The 21,517-nt window shown below is 36.7% G+C and overlaps 3 protein-coding genes across 3 annotated transcripts; 1 reads left to right on the top strand and 2 right to left on the bottom strand.

The window, feature by feature from the left end:
* The first annotated feature begins 9,184 nt into the window (after window positions 1–9,184).
* Window positions 9,185–14,096, top strand: K444DRAFT_669916 (uncharacterized protein). Its single transcript, XM_024887574.1, has 6 exons — window positions 9,185–10,171; window positions 10,247–10,662; window positions 10,713–10,955; window positions 11,023–12,366; window positions 12,419–12,952; window positions 13,001–14,096. Exons 1-6 carry the CDS (start codon window positions 9,368–9,370, stop codon window positions 13,821–13,823), a joined length of 4,164 nt encoding a protein of 1,387 aa, XP_024729248.1. The 5' UTR covers window positions 9,185–9,367; the 3' UTR covers window positions 13,824–14,096.
* Window positions 14,097–14,666: 570 nt separating this feature from the next.
* K444DRAFT_637516 (uncharacterized protein) lies at window positions 14,667–16,893 on the bottom strand (the record flags this gene model as incomplete). Its single annotated transcript, XM_024884131.1, has 3 exons — window positions 14,667–14,707; window positions 14,770–16,706; window positions 16,742–16,893. 3 exons carry the CDS (start codon window positions 16,891–16,893, stop codon window positions 14,667–14,669), a joined length of 2,130 nt encoding a protein of 709 aa, XP_024729247.1.
* Window positions 16,894–18,092: 1,199 nt separating this feature from the next.
* Window positions 18,093–21,364, bottom strand: K444DRAFT_657237 (MCM-domain-containing protein). Its single transcript, XM_024886138.1, has 5 exons — window positions 21,148–21,364; window positions 20,835–21,094; window positions 20,647–20,780; window positions 18,670–20,593; window positions 18,093–18,609 (listed from the first exon to the last, which is right to left on the bottom strand). Exons 1-5 carry the CDS (start codon window positions 21,194–21,196, stop codon window positions 18,517–18,519), a joined length of 2,460 nt encoding a protein of 819 aa, XP_024729246.1. The 5' UTR covers window positions 21,197–21,364; the 3' UTR covers window positions 18,093–18,516.
* Window positions 21,365–21,517: the final 153 nt, after the last annotated feature.

The following is a 21,517-nucleotide window of genomic DNA, read 5'->3' as shown; positions in this document are numbered from 1 at the left end:
TTTCTATTTATAAGTCTAATAAACTATACCTAAAATAGAACTAGTACTTTATTAAGGCCTTAAAGAAACTAAAGTATTACCTGAGGGTTTCTTATATAATTTTTAGAACTTATTTTTCCTTTTTTAATAGCCTTATAAATTAGAATTTACTAAATTAGAGTCTTTAGAAGCAGAATTACTTTTACTAGATTTCCTTATCTTTACTTTTCTTAATTTAGAATAAGTAATATATTTTATTTTCTAAGCTTTCTTAAGCTATTCGGAAATAGATATTATCTTATTTCCTAAAAAAATAGATATAAGTATCTAATAAGTCTTATAATTAGATAAAGTAATATTAAGAGTCCGGATCTGGTCTTTTTTAGAATATAGGTCCTAGTTAATTTCGAGACTAATTATCTAAATATATAACTTAGTAATTATTTTATTATCTTTTTAATAAAGATCTCGGAATTCCTTAAAAATATCTTATTAATAGATTTAAGGTACTTAGAGTATATTAGCTAAATAGGCCTTAAATTACTTCTAATAGACCTTATATAATAGTAGGCTTTACTTTATTATAGCTTTCTAAATATTATAAGGTTTATTCCTAAAAATACTTATAATAGAGTTAATTCTAGAAAAGTATTTATTATAAGTTTAAAGTTAGGTCCTAAAAATTATTTCCTAAAAAGATATAAATATTTTCTATTTCTTAAAAAACTTTCTATAATATAAATTAGATATCCGGACTTTAAGAAGCTTCTCTTAGTCTAAATATATCTTTAGGATATTATATAATAGCTTCTAATAAATAGTATTAAGATTACTCTTAAAGCTTATTATATTAGGAAAAGAAATAAGTTCTAATTCTATTTTAGGAAGTTCCTTAATAGAAATTACTAAGGAAAATAAGGTAAATTTATAAATAGAGTTTCTATAAAATATAGTAAATTATAAGATATTCCTAAAAATACTTTTATATTACTCTAATTATAAGATATATTAGTTAATTATATTTACTAATTCTTGCTTTTATTAGAGTACTTTAACTTTAATATATAAGCCCTATTTTATAGCTTAGGTAATAGTAATTCGAGTATTAATCTCGGTATCTTAATTATTACTAGGATTATTTATATTATTATTACTAGCTTTCGGAGGCTTCTAAGGGGCTCTATTAAAAGTATTAGACAAGCCTTTACTATTACCTATATTAGGATTAATTTATTTAATTTTCTTTATAGAAATAGCTTTAGTAAAAGATTATATATTTTTATATATTTTATAGATTTCGAGATATAATTACTTATTAAACTATTTTTTTTTAAGAATAAAGAGATTAGCTTATAAGGTATTTATTAGTAAGTAATAAGATAATAGAATAAATTAGTATATTATAAAACTATAATATTAAATTTAGTATAGAACTAATCTCTATTTTTCCTATAAGGTCTAGAGAAGCCCTTTTTAAATAGAAGGCCCTAATAATATATATATAATTAGTAATTTATAAACCTAATATATATAATATAAATAGTAATTAGTTAGGATATTAAAGGGCTACTAAACTCCCTAATTAATACCTATAATATTCGAGGTTTATTATATGCCCTTAAGTTATATATAACCCTATATATATTATATAAGCCTATAATCTTAAAGTATTTATTATAAATAATTATAATAAGATATATTTTTTTAAGCTCTGGTTTTATAAATATAAAAATATTAGCTTTTATAGCCTTATTTTTAGTATAGAATTTTATAAAATAACTCTTATATAATATATAGATTATATTAAAAAATAATAAATATATATACCTATATAGCCTAATAATATTAAGATTCTAATACTAAAAGAATTTAGTAAGAAGCTTAACTAGTACTTTAAGCTAGTATTTCAAGTTTTATTCTTAACTAAAGATAAATATAATTATTCTAGATAATAGATTTTATATATTTATAATAATTACTAGGTTTTTATTTTATTATATAGTTCTAGTAATACTAAATAGAAGTTTTTAATATAATAAATTAATACCTTTCGGAAAGGGGCTTTAGAAATACCTATTTATTTCCGAAATAATAAATAAAAAAACTTCTTAAAGGTTTTTAATTCTAATAAAGCTTTAGAACTTCCTAATCTTAGTAATATTAAATATTCTATTAATATAAATAGTATAGTCTTATATAGATCTTTATATAATTTATTAGAGACCTAACTAGAAGTATTATATTTATATTTATAGGATATATTTTATAAATATTAGATAAGGCCTAATAAAAGCCTAATAAGAATACTTATTTTTTTTATTTCTAAGAAAAATAAAGAACTATATTTTTATATTAATTATTATAGACTTAACTAAATTATAATTAAAAATTAGTATTTATTTCTTTTTATTAATAAAACCCTTAATTAGCTCTAAGAAACCAAGATTTTTATAAAGCTAAATCTTAAGAATATATATTATTAGATAAGAATTTATAAAGAATATAAATAAAAAATAGCTTTTAGAACTTATTATAACTATTTTAAATATCTTATAATATTTTTTAGACTAGCTAATATACTAGCCATATTTTAAATATATATTAATACTATATTTATAAGGCTTCTAAATTATTTTATAATTATTTATTTAGATAATATTCTTATTTATTTCTAAAATAAAAATAAATACTATAATTATATTTACTAGATATTTACTAGGCTATATAAAAATAATCTATTTTATAAATTTAGTAAATATAAGTTTAATATTAAGGAAATTAAATTTTTGGGCTTTTTTATTAGAATAGAAAATATTTATATAAATTCTAAATAAATTTATAGTATTATTAAATAGCTAAAACCAGAATTATTTTATAATATTTAAGTATTTTTTAGATTTACTAATTTCTATTATAGGTTTATTTACTATTATTCTTAGGTAACTATAGGCTTAATAAATCTCTTAAAAAAAATAGAAAAGAGCCAGAAATCCGGTTTCTTTATATAAATAAATAAAGTAGCTAAAAGCTTTAAGACTTTAAAAAAAGCTTTTATTATAATATTTATTCTAGTTTATTTTAACTTTTTTAAGAAGATTTATATTAAAATTAATATATTAAAATTTATAATTACTAGTATTATTTTATAATAAATTAATTCTAGTAATAGCCCAAAAAAATACTAGTATTTAGTAATATTCTAGTTCCAGAAACTTTCTAGAACTAAATATAACTATAATATTTATAATAGGAAGCTACTTATAATTATTAAAGCCTTTAAATATTAATACTATTATCTTAAAAAGTTCAGGTTTATAATTAAGGTTATTATAAACTATAATAACCTCTAATATTTTATAGAAATAAAATATCTAAAAAACTATTAAATATATTAGGTAATATATCTTATAATATATAATTTTAATATTATTTACTATAGAAGTGCTTTAAATCTAGTAAATAGATCTAATAAAAGACCTAATTATAAAGAAAATCCTATTAATATAACTTGGCTTCTAATTTTTTAAAATAAATTAAAGAAAGCTTTTATAATTATAATTTAGAAATTCTTATAAATATCTAAAAAATCTCTTTTTTAAAATAGGTATTATTTAATACTTATTATATTTATAATAGCTAAAAAGAAATATTTATTATAAAACAAATAGATAGATTATTTTATAAATCCCTTAACTATAGAATTAGTTAAGAAGTAAAATATAAGGAAATGCCTTAAAGGCTCTACTACTATAGCTAAGGTAATAAGGGTATTTATAATTATATTATTTAATAAAACTAAAGACTTTTTAGTTTTTTGAGTTTTTAAATTAGATAATTATAAATACCTAATTTCTTATATATAAATATATATAACTACTAAAAGAGCTATAGTACTAGCTCCTTTATTTAAATCTCTTTTAGATATTATTTAAGTAGCTTAGAGAAATAATTCTTAATATTAAAATATTATAAAATAGAGACTTAGTAAAAAAAATACTAAAAAAAAAGAAATCTAGAAAAATAATTCGAGCCTATTTAAGTACTATTTAAGAATTATTATATCTAATAATCCCGCTTTATATTAAAAAGTTATAAAGCTTTATTATAATAATCTAATAGCTAGATACTATAAAATAAAAAAGACTCTCAAGTTCCTTAGAAAGTTCTAATATTAGGAAAATATAAAAAGAAATATTTATAATTATTATTAAAAATATAATATTTACTAGAGAATTAAGATAAAGAGGCATTTACTATATAGTCTATTTAGTAATTTATTATAGCCTAAAAGACCTTGAAATAAGATCTCTATAGATTTTATTATAGGTTTACTATTATATAAGAACCTAGTAAAAGATCCCGATTTTAATATAATTCTTATAATTATTAACTAGTATTTTAAAATAATAAGATATATTATATATTATAAAATTATTAATTCTCTAAAGCTTACTAAAATTATATAGAAATATATTTTCTCGATTTTTGGCTCTTTTAATAGAATTATTTCCGACCGAGAAATAGTATTTACTAGCTAGGTCTAGTCTGCTTTTTACTTTTATTTAATATATAAATAGTATTTAAATATAGCTTATTATTCTTAAATAAATAATTAAATAGAAAAATAAAACTAGGCCCTAAAATACTATTTAAGATATTATTATAATATCTAAAAAAATAACTAATTTAAAAAGTTATCTTTTATAAAATTTATATATAATAACTTAAAATATTAGGTTTTATAAAATATATCTTTCTATATATATTATAAATACTATTTTTAATTTCTATAAAATCCTGAAAATAGAATTATAAAAAAAATACTAGCTATATATAAAAGGCTAGAAATCTTTAAAATAAAATAGAAAAAGCTTAAGAATTTATAATATTATATATAAAATAACCGGGAAACTTATTATAATAAGTACTAGTTAGCTAAATACTACTTTAAAAAAATCTAGATAATACTATTAATAAGAAATATTAAACTTAAAATAGGAAAGCTTAAGCCAAAATTTATAAATTTATTTAGAATTCTTAAATATATCAGTAATTTGGTATATAAGTTAGAATTATTAAATATATATAATTATTTATATTTAATTTTCTATATTTTCTTTTTTAAAAAATATATAATAAAAAAGAATTAGAAGCTATATTTATATTTTTCTAGAGAACTTCCGAAATTAGTAAATAATAATAAAAAATAAGAATAAAAAATAAAAGCTATTATTAATTACTAATAAAATAATAAAAATAAAGAATAATAGTATTTAATTAAATAAAAAGCCTGGCTTAAAGATTATAATACCTAGTTACTTGCTTTTTCTAATCTTAAAAATTCTAAGAAATTTCTAAAATTATATAATTAAAACTATAATTTAGAATCTAAAACTACTTTTTAATAATTTCTTAAAATTAAAAAGAATTCTGGACTATTAAGAAAAAGGCTATTTAAAAGAAAAAAAGAACCTAAATAGCTAAAAAAAGACCCGGAATAATAATAAAAATATTTTTTTCCTGGGTTTTTTATTTATAAAGGTTTTCTAGGATTTTATTAAGGCTTATAAGAATTATATTTAAATTATTAGAAAAAGGTTTAGAATTAAAAAAGATTTATTATAAATAAACTAGCTATAAATATCTTAAATAAATAAACTCTAATTCTTATAAATTCCTAATTCCTAAAATAAAAATACTAAATACTAGTCCTATTTAGAACTTAGTAAAGAATTAGCTAATACTTTCCGGAATTTACTTATTTCTTAATAAGATATAGTTATATTATAATAATATTAGTATTAAGGATATTAAAAGAAGTAAATAAGGAACTTATAATAGCTATATATATTTTATAAAAGGCCCAAACTTCTGAAATTAGGTCTTAAATAGCTATAAGTATTATATTATTAGTATTTAAAATACTAGTAATAAACTATTTAGTAATTTTAGTAATAAGCTTAGTAATAAGATTAATATTTTAAAGATAAATATTATAGTATTTTTTTAAGAAATTAGTAAATACCTAAATATATTAGAAAAAACTTACTTTTAGGATACTAACCTAAATAATAATATTATTTGCCTTATTAAAATAGAAAGAAGAATTTTAAAGCTTATTAGTATTTTTCTAGTCTTTAAAAACCTAATTAATAGTATTATTCTTATTAGTATAATATTATTTAGGATATATTTCAAGAAATTTCTTAAAAATTATAATAGTATTTTTCTAGAACTAGTAAGTCTCTAATAAGTAATAAGAAATCTGAAATTATATTAGCTTTAATAGATATTAAAGCTAAAGAACTTATTAATATATAAGATTTAGAACCCTTATTATAATAGTTATAATTCTTCTTACTAAATATTATAATATATAAGATAAAGAAATTAATAAATAAATACTTGAAATATTTTAAGTATTTACTAGTAATAAGAAAGAAAACTATAAAATTACCTTTATACTTATTATTATAGGAATAAATAATAAAGCCAGAAGAAAATATTATAGAATTAATTAAAAATAATTAAAAAAGACTTAGAGAAAGATAGAAAAAAAGGCTAGAAAGTAATAATAAAAAAAGTTATATATATAGTTATTAAAAAGAAAAAGAATATATAGTAATATAAAGAGATTCTTTTATAGAAATAGAGAATTACCTAGATTAATTACTAGTTTTTATACTAATTCTAATTAGAAACTAATATAACTAATTAATATATACTTCTAGAAGCCTATAAATAATCTCTAGGATCTCAGAAATATTTATATAAGTTTCTTATATAAATATTTATTAAATACTTTCTATATAGCTATTTAGATTATTCTAATATAAGATCTAATAGGTAATATTAATTTTATAAGATAATACTTTAGTACTTTAGATTAAGCTAATTAGAATACTTAGATCCTAAATAAAATTATAATTACTAGCTAGCTTTTATATCTGGAATATAATTACTTTTCTTTCTTACTTATTTAGCCCTAATCTAATTAGATAATTTTTATATTTATTATCTAGATTATATTAGTAAAACTATTTCCTAAAATACTAGAAGTTTATATTAATTAAATAAATAATTAATTAAATATTTACTAGAATAAATTAATAAATCTTAGGAATAAGATTCTAGAAAGGAAATATAATTATAATATATATAAGATTATATATAACTTAAGAATATATAATAAACCTCGAATATTACGGGTATTAATTAGAGAGTTTAGTAGCCTTTTAATATTTCAATTAATTACTATTTATATTATATATATTATATTTATAAATTACTAATTATATATATATTATTAGGGTCTCCTATTTAGAAAGGGCTTTCCTGGACCTTATAGGAAGAATAGAGATTAGTTCTATACTAAATTTAATACTATAGTTTTATAATATACTAATTTATTCTATTATCTTATTACTTATTAATAAATACCTTATACTAGTTCTATTAAGAAAAGAGCTCTTTATAAGAGTACCAAGTTAGCTAATCGGAATATATCCCGGTATATATAACCTAAACTATAAAATACCGGAAAATTAATAAAACTAGCTAAATATAATATATACTAATATACTAGTAAAATAATAAAAAATCAGAAACATTTTATTTATATTTAAAAAGAATAATTCTATTAGTCTATTAAGGAATTCTTAACTATATAATCTCGGAAAAATCTAAAACTAATCTAGTTAAAGAAATACTAAAATCCTTAAAATATTAATATAATAGTATTAACTTTTTTTATTTTAATTTTTAATTTTTAAATAATATTTTAAAGCTTAATTATATAAAGTTAAAATTTAAGTTTTAAGTTTTTTAAATTAATTATTATTATATAATTAATTATTAAATAATTTTAATTTATAATAGTATAAGTTTTTATATTAAAATAAAAATATATAATAATATTAATATATTCTAAAATAATAAAGAAGGCTTTATAAAGCTAATATAAAAGAAACTAAAAAGATAAAAAGAAGAAAAGGAAAAAAGAGCAGGAAAAACCTTTATATATAAGAATAGGATTATGCCCTTATAGTAGATTCTAGAGAAAGGGACTATATTTTAATAGCAGACTATATATATAATCCTACTTATTATATATATAATATATAATTAAATTAGTACTATTTTTTAAAATATTAAGTAACTAAGTTTAGTTATTTTTTATAGATAATTAATAACTTTGGAAGTAATAGGTTAGAAAATGCTCTAGGCTACTAATGAATAAGAGTATTACATGGCAACTATGTACTAGTAGTCACGTGCAGGCTCACGTGACTACATTCCTGTATTTAAGCTTTGGCCACTCGTGCCACACCTCTCTTTCCTCTTGATCTATTAATATATTATTATTATAATACAATAACAATGTTTTATTATAATAAAGAGGTTCCTATCTCAATCTTGTAGTGAAGTACCCCGCTCGCAATATCAAGCAAAGATTCTCTAGCCAATTATTCTTAGCCGCCCTCAGACCAGTGTGGGCTCCGATAAATTATCGATCGGGATTATCGATTAGTAATCATTATCGGCTAATCGATCGATAAACGATCGATATCGATAATTATCGTTGATAAAAGTGGGCCCCAGCTATTAAGCGAGCCCTATTACATGAACATCTCGCTTTCTAGTTCAATTATAAACCGATTAGTATAAAGATTAGTATAAAAGTAGACTATTATTACTATACTATTATATTCTATTTAATAGTCTATTATATAATATAGATAATATAATTATTGCTAATACTATTAATGCAATGGGGCTCGCTTAATGGCTGGGCCCGCTTTTATCAATAATTCTGTTGATAAAAGTGGGCCCAGCCAGCCATTAAGCGAGCCCATCGATAATTCCATCGATAATAGTGGGTCCCAGGGCCTTGGCAATACTACAGGGCCACTACAGGGCCACTACAGGGCCAATACGCTATATTTATAGGCCTTATACCGCCTTTACTAAATCGGAATTCTGCTATAGTAAAGAAAAGGTGGTATGAGGCCTATAAATATAGCGCATTGGCCCTGTAGTGGCCCTGTAGTATTGCCAAGGCCTTAGTTCGATAATTATCGTAATCGATGGTCGATTATCGATTATCGAAAAATTAGCGCGATTATCTAATCGTCGCTTATCGAGCTTATCGGAGCCCACACTGCTCAGACACCTGATGCCTAAAAGTAGTTGGTTCGACCCTTTGACCGAAGCAAATCTTGTGACTTGTTTATAACAAAACGAACTAACTTGCGGCCCTTAGTAGGCCTTCCGTCGGCCAGCCTGGGTGACTAGAGAAAATCCTGCCCAGGTCGCGACACCGGTGCTATCCAGGAAGAGGTAACCTAACGCTGTGTCTACCTCTCCCATTAAGCATACCCAAGGCGCCATGGCTGGAGGAAAGCTGGTCTCGCGACTGAAATTTCTCTTCAGCAGTAAGCATTCCGCCTCGAAGAGTTTAGAGAGTCCGAAAGACAACGCCAAACAAGATGAACCGTACATCCTGGATGCCCAATCCGCACCAGTTTCTTCGAATACAGAACCACGACCTGGTCAACAGATTGCGGTCGCTGAAGGTGCTCCAATTGTTCCAGTTGCCGGAACAGACTCTACCGCCAAAAAAACCTCTTCGCCGAAGGACGATGCCACTGTTCTACCCGTGTCCGAGGAAGCCTACGACCAAACTCATGGTGCCTCATCTCTAGGCAGTACCGACGCCCCTATCCTCCATCCACAGCCTCAGGGTCCGCTTGCAGAGCCTCTTCCAAAGACGGCCGCGTCCGGAACACCCTCGCTCGGCGGAGATACCTTAGAAGAAGCGGGAAATTCGAGCCAAGTTCCACCGTCTGCGAAGACAACTTCCAGTGATCGTAAGCTGTGGGACAAGGCCATAGACCAGCTGCAGAAGTCTAAAGAAGACCCCAATATCGTGGCCGTCGTCAATGAATTCACAGTGAAGGTAGCCAACAGCAACGCTGCGGAAAACAGCCCTAGCCCAAAGGACTTCGCCAAGGATATCAAGAAGGAAATGGAGCTGGAAATCAAGGGACAACCTAATAACAGCAAAACACATCACTTTGTCGAAAAGACTATCTCAATCCTGAACAAGTTTGTTTCCGTGGGCGATGTTGCTGTCACATTCGATCCTGTTCATGCTGCTCTGCCATGGGCTGCTGTCCGCTTTGTTCTCCAGGTAAGCAGCTCTCAGACCCTACAGCCTGGACAAATCGGGCGCAGCTACCTTGGAGGGTCTAGCTAATCTTTATAGATCTTGACAGCCAGCAGTGAGCTGAGAACGCAACTCCTCGGCGGTATTGCCAAGGTTACCTCGCTAGTCTTGCAGTGCGGCATATACCAGGAATTATACATGGGTCCTAATTTCACCCTCCGGCCGCTAGAAGACTCGTTGGTCGATCTAGAAACATCTATAGTCCGAGCCTACGCCAAATCGCAGCTCTTTCTCGGCTTCGCAATCCAGCGCCAACGGAGTTGGAGCAAGGCGTTAAATGCTCCCTTCAAGCTTGACGATGTGTCGAAGTATGTAGAGCGTCTAGTGGAGAGCGGAGACCAACTTGCGCTTGCTGCAGATAATTGCGAGAAACAATGCAGCTATTTGAATCGGGCAGCAGTCAAGAACCTGCGAGACCTCGCAAAAGAGTCCCGCCAGGCCATCGGCAGCGTATTGTACGTTACGAACAAATACTCGGCGAGAGCAACACTGATACGCTCTGTAGGAATACATTGATTCAGGTAGATAAACAACTCAACCAGATCGCCACCAGAGACGAAATGAGGCAGATGTTTCAGGAGTACCAGGCGCCTTCTCAGGCGCCTTCCAAGGCGCGGGCTGCCATATTCATGGTGGATTTCGATCGCGACACTAAGTCTCTCGTATCGCGAGAAAACATCTATGACAGTATCTCACGAGGCTTCGGCTCAGGAAACCACGTCGCTCTGTGGGGCCTTGGTGGCGTTGGGTGAGTTCTCCTTACGACTGTGGAGACTGCAAGTTGTATTCTTGGAAAGGTTAACGACATGCAATAGAAAGTCCCGAATCGCTATCGAATTTCTCTATCGGACAGCGAATGACGATCCCGGACAGTCTATTTATTGGGTTTCCGCTGCCAGCTCCTCCCGCTTTCTCGACTCCTTGCGTAGCATCATGAGGTGGATTCCAGAGGAAACACTCGAGAAACTCGAAAAGTTCAACACCTCCACCGTAGGCGACACCAAGATTTTGGACGTCCCCCAGTTGATCAACGACTGGTTATCACATCCTCAGAGCGGCCCTTGGCTGCTTATCCTCGATAATGCAGACACCGCGGAGATATTTGAAAAAGACGAGTCGCAGAAACACCCATATATCTGGTATATCCCCAAATCGAGAGGTCGCGTACTAATGACTACGCGGAGTCGTGGTATCGCTGAACGGCTTGTCAACCAAGATTCGGGCGTGATCCACGTCCCGCTCATGTCAACCACTGAAGCCGTTGACCTGTTCAAATCGAGCCTCCCGAACGACACGACCCCAGTTTCAAAGGTGGAAGATCTCGCCAAAGCCCTTGACTTCCTTCCCCTGGCCATCATGCAGGCTGTCGCATACATCCGCTCTTTCAAGCCTTTGATGAGCATCGGGGGATACCTGACCCTGTTCCAGAAGACCGAGGCAGAGGAAGAGCGGCTTCTGCAAAGAGATTTCTCCGACGCAGTTAGGGACCCGGATGATCTGACGAATGCAGTCATTATTACTTGGCAACTCAACTTCGGCCAGATAGTACACTATGGACACGCCACGACCGGTGTCATTTCCTACCTTGCTGTACTCGATCGAGAAACTATACCGATGTTCCTCCTGACGGCCATCTGGACCCAGAATGATCTAGTTGAAGATGTTGGACTGCTTGTCCAGTATTCATTCATTTTCGAAGCAGCATCTCCTGCCCAGGCACCCGAGGAGAACATGTGGAGCATCCATCGCCTGGTCCACCGCACAATGAGAATCTGGTTGCGCAACGGAGGGCAAGAAGAGCACTGGCAACAGAAAGCGGTAGAAGTACTCAGCAACACATTCTCGGCTGCGATCCATGCCAGGATATGGTGGCAAGCGCGGCTTTTACTTCCCCACGTCCGGTTGGCCCTATCATACCCGGCAGCTTCGAGCGCTGCGACTTCAACACTTCGAGAAATGGTTGCCGAGTTTGAGCGTCCTAGGTGGCTTTCGATAGGTAGGGAGACATCCGAGTCCGCGGCAATCCAGGCAAGGCAAAACGATATCGAAGGATCGTTCAAATGGCTATTCAACCAGGAGCAATTTGTCAGTTGGCTGCACGGTGGGCTTCCGATGCTATTCCTTCTCGGTGAGCGGGGAAGTGGAAAGACAGCGCTATGGTAGATGCTTTGAGTCCCGCACCTTGCTCACACCCGGCTGATCGTGACATAGTTCCCGCGTAGTCAGATATCTCTCCGACCCGAACAATAGTGCGGACGGAGCTCACGTTCTGTATTATTTCACCACGTCAAAATCGGCGAATCAGTTCTCAGACTGTTTGCAGACTCTTCTTCATCAACTCTGGGCTGATAGGGAAGATATTCCAGATGATGTTCGCTTTGTCTTGGCCGCCATCTCGGCGCCACAAGAAACCCCCACGACGCAATCCCTAATTTCAACACTGTGCCTGGCCTTGGACCGCACTGCTGAGGATGTGTATATCATCCTTGACGGAATCCCCGGCTCCGACCTGCAACAAACGCTTCCGTTTTTTCAATCGCTGAAGGCCGACAGGCGGCGCATTATGATCGCCAGCCGTCCCTTCCCGATGTTCGAGTTCATCCAACCTCATGCGCAGATAAGAATTGACGACTTCACGAACTTCGACTTCGAAATTCTTATATCAAATCGGCTAAAGAATATAAACATGCCGGATGAGATTAGGCATAGAATAACGGAGCGATTGTTATACTCCGCAGAAGGAAGGTAAGAATTTTCACTAGAAGAAGCAATTTAATTGACTGACTTCGTTAGCATTCTATGGCTCAAGCTTGTATTGAAAGTTATCGAAAAAGAGCTTCAGAGTGGATCAAGTTTCCATAAATTAGAAGAAGCAATAGCTTCCACGCCGAGAAGCCTTGACGCCCTCTATAACCACGCCTTGGATCGCATAGAAGACCTCGAGCGAAATCAAGCAGAGAATATCTTCGCGTGGCTTGCGTTCACCTTCCGGCCGCTCAGCTGTGAAGAATTTATCGAGGCGTTAGCCCCGCAAGACTCACACTCGGGCGAAAATCTCGTCCCGGAACGTCTCGAGGCCGTAGCCGACCGATTGGTCGCTTCTGTTTCCAGCTTGGTAGAGGTTAGGGACGGGATAGTGCAGCTGGCTCATCCAACCGTACGAGAGTTTCTCCTGTACGAACCGTCCCGCCTAGGCCTCAGCGAGCAACTTGCCCACACGCGAATTCTATCCACATGTTTCAAGACCCTATTGGACGAACCTGACGTCACGAGACCGCATTTTCTCGGCTACGCCGCGAAGTACTGGACAAAACATCTAGAAGCCGTAGTCCAGATACTAGGGGGGAGTGACTCTCTCCCTCCAGACACCGTAAATGCTTGGAAGAAGTTATTCAATGTTACTCAACCCCGGTTTTTCCTGCGTTGGGTTCGTTATTACGATCCGCTGGACCCTGAAGCTGACCCGAGCCAGCGGCTCGCTCGCACACTCGAGGATTTTCCTTCACAGAAAACGTATATGGAAACCATAAGCACGGATGTCAGGGCTGCGATCGAGGCAGAGGAGCAACTAGGGAGAAAAGAAGAAGAAGGAGAAGAGACAGAGAGGTTGTCTTGAATATATATAATAGTATATGTCAGGTAACTAGTAAGCCTGTGCTAAGCATGTGACTGGGGATTTCTATCAGGTTTGTTGCAATGTTTTGGAGGTTGACGGCTTAATTTTTCAGCTCACGCGGGGTAAGCACTCTATATATACATCCGGTATATAAACTACAGTGTACCAGCGTACACTCAGTTCCAACAAGGTTCGTCACATAAAGTACATTATACTCTAAAAACTCTGACTCTAACTTATATACCTATGTATTAAATAATTATCTACGACCGCTAAAACTTATCGCACGTAATCTCGTCTCGACTATATACTCTTTATTCTAATATTTTGTATCTTAATTATTTCTAGTCATATGATATTAATGACAGGCAGAATCCTATAAAATCGCCAAATGTGGTTAGATTTAGACGGTGGGTTTGGACGGCAAATCTCTCTCCTTGAATAAGATCTTTATGCTCCACCGCCGGGCGATTACCAATGAATGACCATGAATCCATTTTTATAAGGGTCTAGTTCGGGATCCTTAGGAGCCTGTTTGGGCTCCCCAGGGATCATCGCCAAAACTTGACAAAGATGAGATAAAATGTCCTAGTCTGCATCTAGCCTAATAGGAGAACAGATGCATGAGTGCGTAGTAGGTACTGCTCAGGGACAGTTTAGGTTGCTCAGGCAGCTCAGGTGAGCTAGGTGAAGAGAGGGTGAGCCAAGGGTGATTAGCGCCCGAGTAGAAGCGGCGAGCTTACTAACCGACCTTGGGACGAAGAAAAAAAAGAGTTGTGTTCAACTGCCGATACAACAGCAATAAAACCTCTGTAAGAATGTGGGACAGTGACAAGAACGAAATCAGACTGGACCACTGCTCCGACTCCATTGAACTGTTGTAGCTGGTCATAATACGCAATGCCAGCCAAGGTGGTGAGAATGCTCTGCAGGGCAAAAGCTATACTTCCACCTTGCTGCAGAATTTCTTGCACGAGTGCTGTGAGGGATGGATCAGCTCGAAAGGAGGTCAGGCCTGTCCACGACCCGGAATCGCGTTGCCCGCCATATATAATAGCTGTGCACGGGGAGTCAATCCCTCCAATCACAGGCTGTTCGACACCTTGAACAGGGCCAAACATGTTGGCAAAATCTAGCGCAAAAGAAGTTCGTTCACTAGCTATTCCATCAAAATGATAATCACCTGGTCCGGGGAGCCAAGAGCCTCGTTTTTTCAATTGCAAAATCCCTCTCTCCGAATCACTTTCCGAGAATAAGGGGGCTAGATTAGCTGGCTGCCCGAGTTGTTTGCGAATCCGACCATACTGGTAAACTTGCTTTTCAGAGTCGTATTCAGGGATGGGCTCAGTTCGATTTTCGTTTCCAATGGCCTCGATAGCCAAGTCAGCGGTCTCGAATGCAGTGAAACAAAGCGTTGTACTCAGTCTGAGAGAACCATTGGAAGTGAATAAGAGGTCTTGCCACTCGTTGTGGTTGCTGAAAAATAGGGGTCGATTTCCGGGCCCGAAGAGATCACTATGCTGGTCGCCAGATTCTGGTGTTACTCCGCTCAACCAGTCAATAAGGCCGCCCTTTGAGATGTTCACCACGATATACATAGACCAAGAGTTGAAGAAACTCGTTGAATTGAACGCATTTGCCAGGTATCCAGTTGTTGTAGTTGGCTGGCAGATCGAGAGACGCCAGTCTTGCAGTGAAGTTGGTGATAACGCCAGAGGCAGTACGCATTTGAATTGAGCAGGCGTCCTGTTTTCCCAAGTTTGATTGGATTCAGCTCCATTTCCAGACTCGAAGAAGAGGTTCGTGGTATTCGATGCTGCAGTTACTTGACCACCTAAAGCCATTGTGTCCTTGATGAGATGGAGTGAATGATTTGTCATGTTTGGCGGCATGCAAACAACCCGGGAATCAAGGACGGTTGCAATCCCATTGTAAGACCTGATGTTGGACCGAGCTTGCTGATCCTGCAATGGAAGAAAAGCTCTGAGAGTGAACCCTGTGTCTGATATACCGTCTTGTTGAGTACTGTCAGCAACATCCTCGTGGTATTCGGCAAATGCTGGATAGAAAGGTGCCTTTATTTTCCAACTCGTTCCTCGAGGCACAACAGGGATATACCGGAAGCCATCGGTACCATTTATATAGACGAAATTGGTCGCTGCGGTGTAATTCCTGCTGGAGCTTGGGATTAGACTAGAGCTCAGATCAGCTAGCAGTGTCGTTGATGTAAACTGCACAAGAACAGTTGTGATTGTCAGAACAACTGCAAGAATAGGGAGGAGCATCCGTTGTCGAAAGTTTCCTCTTTTCCAGGCAGCAGTCAACATTGACCAAGTGAAGAAGTAGGGCCCAGAAGTCGCATTTCGCATGCCTGAGATTGATGCCGCGGAAAGAATGTGAACCTCCATCTGCTCTAAGGCTACACTCGCTAGCATGGAAGTGGCAACTCCTGCTTGTAGTGATACTGCATTTCTTACAGCAAGCGCTGACAGAGATACAGCTCTTGTAAACCAATTTTGAGTGGCGATATTGTTCCAGGTATGATTTGACCAGTTTCCAAACCAGAGGAAAGCGAGAAATCCAATGGCTGCAAGTAAAACAACAAGGCCTCCGACGAGAAATATACTGGAAAGCCAACCAAACTTCTCCCAGGTACTGAACACGTATTGTTGTGCTGATGTTTTTGCTACGGGAGGCAACGTTTTCATTGCTGCTTCCACACCAGCAACCGCTTGGGCATGTTCGGTCTGTCCACCTGCTGCTCCGGGGCTGCTATTGTCGCTTTCATTTCTGCCATGCGGACTTTCGTCTGGGATTTCTGCGTCGAAAGTGTCCCTCGCCCTCAGATCCGGCACCACTTCAAATACATCATGAGGGGCGCGCCTATTTTCTCTAGTAGCTGGTGAAACTTCTGTAACTTGAGGACCGCTTGGCACGGATATTCCACTCCTGTCAACGCATCTGTCGAGGAGGCTCTTTCGTTTGATGGCCGAAGTGGAACTGGATGGGCCGAGGAATCAAAGATAGGAGCCTCCTCTGCCGGACCCGAATCCTGTGTCGGGCCTGACATATTCGTGGCGAGGCAAGTTTTCAGAAGGTTGATCTGCCATTAAAGATGTAAGTATCTAGTTGAAGGCATGCTCAAAAACCAAGAAATTCTTAGCTGAAAGTCTGGACTCGGGACCCTGCGTGGCGTAACGTTGAAGCTGGAGGTGGCTGAAGCCACAGTGGCAAAACTTGAAAGTTTATTCGACGATTGGTGTACCATCACGTTCCTTTTCAGCAATAATTAGCGACTGAGCGCAGCAAGGCATTTTGATCAGCGACCTGTTTTCCCCCACGGTTTCTATTTGAAATTAGCCGTTAGGATTTCGATGCCCCTCAATTGACTTGATACCGCCTTCACAGCCCAACAACCTTTCACTCAAGATAGCAAGGAATCAAGAAACAACAAGAATGCGGCTTCATAACAACTTCTTCCTTCTGAGTCTTTTCGTCTTCCTCGAGGGGTGTGTGGCGCAACAGTGCACAAATGTCGGCACGGCATTTTGCGTCGAACCATCCTTCAAGGGGAACATTATACTTCGCTGCACAAAATCAAGTGGGTCTTCACCCAGCCTGGAAACTGTGACGACAAGTGAGTCTCAGCACAGATACTCAAATTGTCAACCATCTCACATTGACTTCTGGGTAGTCTCCGCGATGTCCCGCCAATCGGAATAAAAGATGCTTTCTGTTGGGAAAGCTCACCTACAACTGGTGACGCTCAGTGCACCTTTGATTGCGTTGCCGTGACGGCTGCAAACGGAACAACATTCTTCCCTCTGGTAGGTTCGATTAAGCTCTACTCTTGGCTCAGCCTGATGACTTTGGTTACAGGGATGTAGCAGAGGCAATACGGTTGTGTCAAGTCAGCCCTCTAGTACTTCACTGCTCTATCCTTCAAGTACCAGTACCCAGGTTACAACAACCACAACGTCGTCGTCCCCAACGACGTCCACCAAGTCGAATATCGCAGCCGCCGTTAAAATCCGGGTAATTCATGCCATTCTGGCTGCACTTGCTACATCGGGCACAAGTTATATAGCATTCTAGGAGCGTGGAGTTAGTAACGAGAAAGATATGATATTGAAATAGTATGGAGGAAAATGCAACGAAAATTCAAAGCGTGACTTTCCCTTCAGCCATGTACCAGTGTTATAGATCCACCTGGAATATTCACGTGATGCGCAACAAGACCACAGGAGGAAATGATTCACTCTCATAATCCTGTCTTAACTCGAGATTGGTGGACATTCCCATTGTACCAGTTCGGCCCCGTACATTGAGACGATATGCAACAAAACTATGGAATTGACATGGTCCCGTTTTCCAGCTCAGAAAGTAGAGATCCTGAAATTCACCACAACATTTTGGCCATCTAAATGTCCTGTCGCGACTTCGGACGTGATGCACAACCATGCACTCGCTTTTACGCAGGGCCAACAGGCTAGAAAAATGCAATGATACTCAATTACCAACATCTGAACTCATCCTCTTCTACTCTAACATAAAATCGGTATTCACAACCACCGCAACTCAACGCCCTCTTTTGCCTTGGAAAAGTGGCACTCAAACCCAACCACAACAAAGCACACGACCCTGAACGCCAAATGAAGAACCATGCTCTCAAAAAAGTTGACAAGGGATGCAATTATTCCATGTCGTACTCCGCATCTCTGGCAAGATCGGCAGCTTCCGAGACGATGAAAATGAGACGTGTGCCGTTGCTTGCTGTTTGCCAAATCTGTAGATAACACGTTAGTAAAGTTTTAGGGTGAAAGGGCACGGATAAAGGTAGACTCACGTCCAAATTTGTGTACTCCATAACAGCAGTCTGCCATTGATCCCTCGTAAACCCTTTGGCAATAACTCTCTCCTCCACCTTCCTCATACTCAACTCCATTCCACCCGCCTCATCTTCATCCTCATCTGCATCCTCTGGTCTGCATTGTCCACTCTCAGCCAACCCTCTCACCAGGTTGTAGATGCGTGAGCTGGGTGACATGTCTCGGCCGTAATTGCCTTGGTCTTGGTACAAGGATTCCTTGGAGGCTTCGATGAGACGGAGGGCTTCGTCGACATCGTCTTGAACGACTTCTTCGCTGAAGCGGAGTCGAGCGAGGGCTTGTGCGAGACGCAGTATGCCGAGAAGGGTACGTGGTGAGGTGTGGGCGAACTGCTTTTTGTTCTTCTCGTCGCGGGATTGCTGTTCTCGCATCTTCACATAGGCTTTGACCATGTATTCAGAAACAGCAGTGGGGACGATGGGACGGAAGGTTCGCGCCTGTGCGACGTATTGGCGGACTTCGTGGGGAGTGAAGACGACACCGTCGGTGTCAGGGTGCTTATTGTTCATGTGGACGTAGGTAACGTGACGGGCGAGGAGTGCATCGGTATCTCTTGTTGGTGTATCGAGGATAAGGAAGAGAACATCGAAACGAGAGAGAAGTGCTGCTGGCAAGTTGATGTTCTCGACAGGAGAGATGCGTGGGTTGTAACGACCATAGAGAGGATTTGCGGCAGCTAGAATTGAGGTTCGTGCATTGAGTGTGGTGGAAATGCCAGCTTTCGAGATGGATATCGTTTGTTGTTCCATAACTTCATGGATGGCCGTTCGGTCACTATCGTCCATCTTGTCGAATTCATCGATACAACATATACCGTTGTCAGCCAAGACTAGGGCACCACCTTCTAAGATCATCTCGTCCGTGACTGGATCCTTCATAACAGCTGCTGTGAGACCAACACCACTGCTTCCGCGGCCGGTTGTGTAAACTCCTCGAGGAGCCACCTTCGTGATGTACTTGAGCAATTGAGATTTTGCCACACCAGGGTCACCCATCAAGCAAATGTTGATGTCACCTCTGATTCGCATGCCGTCTCCCATCTCTTTTGTGACACCACCAACCAAAAGTAGCAAGAGTGCCTTCTTGACATCCAAATGACCATAAATTTCAGGTGCAATTGACTTTGCCAGGTACTCGTAAACATGGCCAGAAGCTCGGTATTGCTCGATGCGCTTGAAAACTCGGTTGTCAATGGCCAAATCTTCATATGCTTTCTTGTGTTGGGTTACATGTTGAGCTTCGAGGTAGGTATCAGTCAGGAGACCTGCTCTAATAGCCTTGAATCCGGTGTATGGCGTGGGCAGGAAGATACCAGCGATATCAACAACGTCTCCAGGATTGATTCTTCGGACCAAAGCACCGTGGCATAGGACCGTCAACATTCTGGGGATATGACCGACTGGTACCTGCTCAGCCATCTCTTGAATCTTAACTTCCTGGAAAGGCTGAAATTTGGAAGCCCGCGTAGAGTGATGCAACTGTCCCTTGGCCTGGTTGGTCTTGCAATCTTGGGAAGGGCATTCGATCAAAGGCCCGAAAGTCTTGCTTCCAACTGGCTGGAAAATCTCACATCCACAACGGTCGCAAGTGTACGCATTAACTTCAACAGTTGGCTTCACATCCGAAACTCTTGTGGTGATCCCTCGGACGGTAATCAAATGACCAAGATGCTCTCCACGGACTTGTCGAACAGCTAAAGCCTTTACTGGCTCATCTCCGCGTGTCCGAGGCTTGAAATTGAGGGTATATCGCCGGGTTAACTCAGCGGGGAAAAGCTCGGGTTCGATGGTAGGATCGGTTTGCTCTGCAGCAGCTCGCAATAAGGCATTGTTGCGAGCCGTTCGTTGCGACATCAGAACATCCAAGACATCATCCTTGAAGCTAAAAGACTGTTAGAACTTGCAAGTAATTCTCCAAATTCCCGCCCGGCTTACTTGATCTCTCGCGTTGGGTCAGGCATGGCTACATCGATGGCCTTGGCGAAAATATCGAGATAGTGCTTTGCGTTAGCCTCGATTGATTCAACCAGATTCATTGGTGTTCCGTTTTCTTCTAACGATTGATCGTACTATTGAGAAACATTGTTAGAATCACGAACATCACCATACGGAGGGCGGTCTACCTTCGCAAGATCATCCAGGTCAATCGTAATCTCCTCCTCATATCTGTCTGCGACCTTCTGCAGCAGTTCTTTATACTTCAGCTTGGGAACCTTTGCCTGACTCCGTGCTTCTCGTCGCGCATTTCCCTCCTCATCATCTTCATCCATAAAGTCATACTCGTCGCTGAAGTCATCCTCATCAATGTTCATGTCACTCAGCGCACCCGAGAGGCCATCCTTGGGAGATGTCTTGAAGGTCTGGAGGAAGTCCTCGAATGCAGCTGCACAAAATAAGCATATGCGCGATTGCGATTCTGGTAGGGCTCCAACTTACTCTGGTGATCCTCATAGTTGACAGGCGCCCTGTACTGGAGAAGCGCCATCTTGCGCGAGCCCCTGAATTATGGACGGGAATTCGGGTTGGAGAGTATGAAGAACTGTAAAGGAAGTTTCGACGTCTTGCAATCTCGTCACTGTAGGGGAGTGGTGCGGCGGTGGAGAGTAGGAAGCTGGTCGAGGTGGGTTGTCGCAAAGAAGAAGGTCAATATTCAGATGGCGGGAATTTGCAATGGGATGTCTCGTTTCCACTCTACGCGCTGCGACGCGAAAACTGCCCACGGACGCGATACGCGTTTTCAAGCCACGGCTGCATCAGCCACATTTGGGGTCCGTGATGAGCCGAGGCTTTCGATGCCGAACGTGAG

The sequence above is a fragment of the Hyaloscypha bicolor genome (genome assembly GCF_002865645.1).
Source record: "Hyaloscypha bicolor E unplaced genomic scaffold K444scaffold_182, whole genome shotgun sequence".
Taxonomy (NCBI): Eukaryota; Fungi; Ascomycota; class Leotiomycetes; order Helotiales; family Hyaloscyphaceae; genus Hyaloscypha; species Hyaloscypha bicolor.
The sequence above is the reverse complement of the archived record's forward strand: the minus strand, read 5'-3'. Positions and strand labels throughout refer to the sequence as shown.

Excerpts from the sequence above, each read along its gene's own strand:
- K444DRAFT_657237 (XM_024886138.1), bottom strand. The coding sequence starts at position 21,196 with ATGGCGCTTCTCCAGTACAGGGCGCCTGTCAACTATGAGGATCACCAG. Across the intron at positions 20,594-20,646 it reads GACCCAACGCGAGAGATCAA|CTTCAAGGATGATGTCTTGG; the intron begins GTAAGCCGGGCG and ends ACAGTCTTTTAG. Across the intron at positions 18,610-18,669 it reads TGGAGTACACAAATTTGGAC|ATTTGGCAAACAGCAAGCAA; the intron begins GTGAGTCTACCT and ends TGTTATCTACAG.
- K444DRAFT_669916 (XM_024887574.1), top strand. The coding sequence starts at position 9,368 with ATGGCTGGAGGAAAGCTGGTCTCGCGACTGAAATTTCTCTTCAGCAGT. Across the intron at positions 10,172-10,246 it reads CTGTCCGCTTTGTTCTCCAG|ATCTTGACAGCCAGCAGTGA; the intron begins GTAAGCAGCTCT and ends TAATCTTTATAG. Across the intron at positions 10,956-11,022 it reads TGGGGCCTTGGTGGCGTTGG|AAAGTCCCGAATCGCTATCG; the intron begins GTGAGTTCTCCT and ends GACATGCAATAG.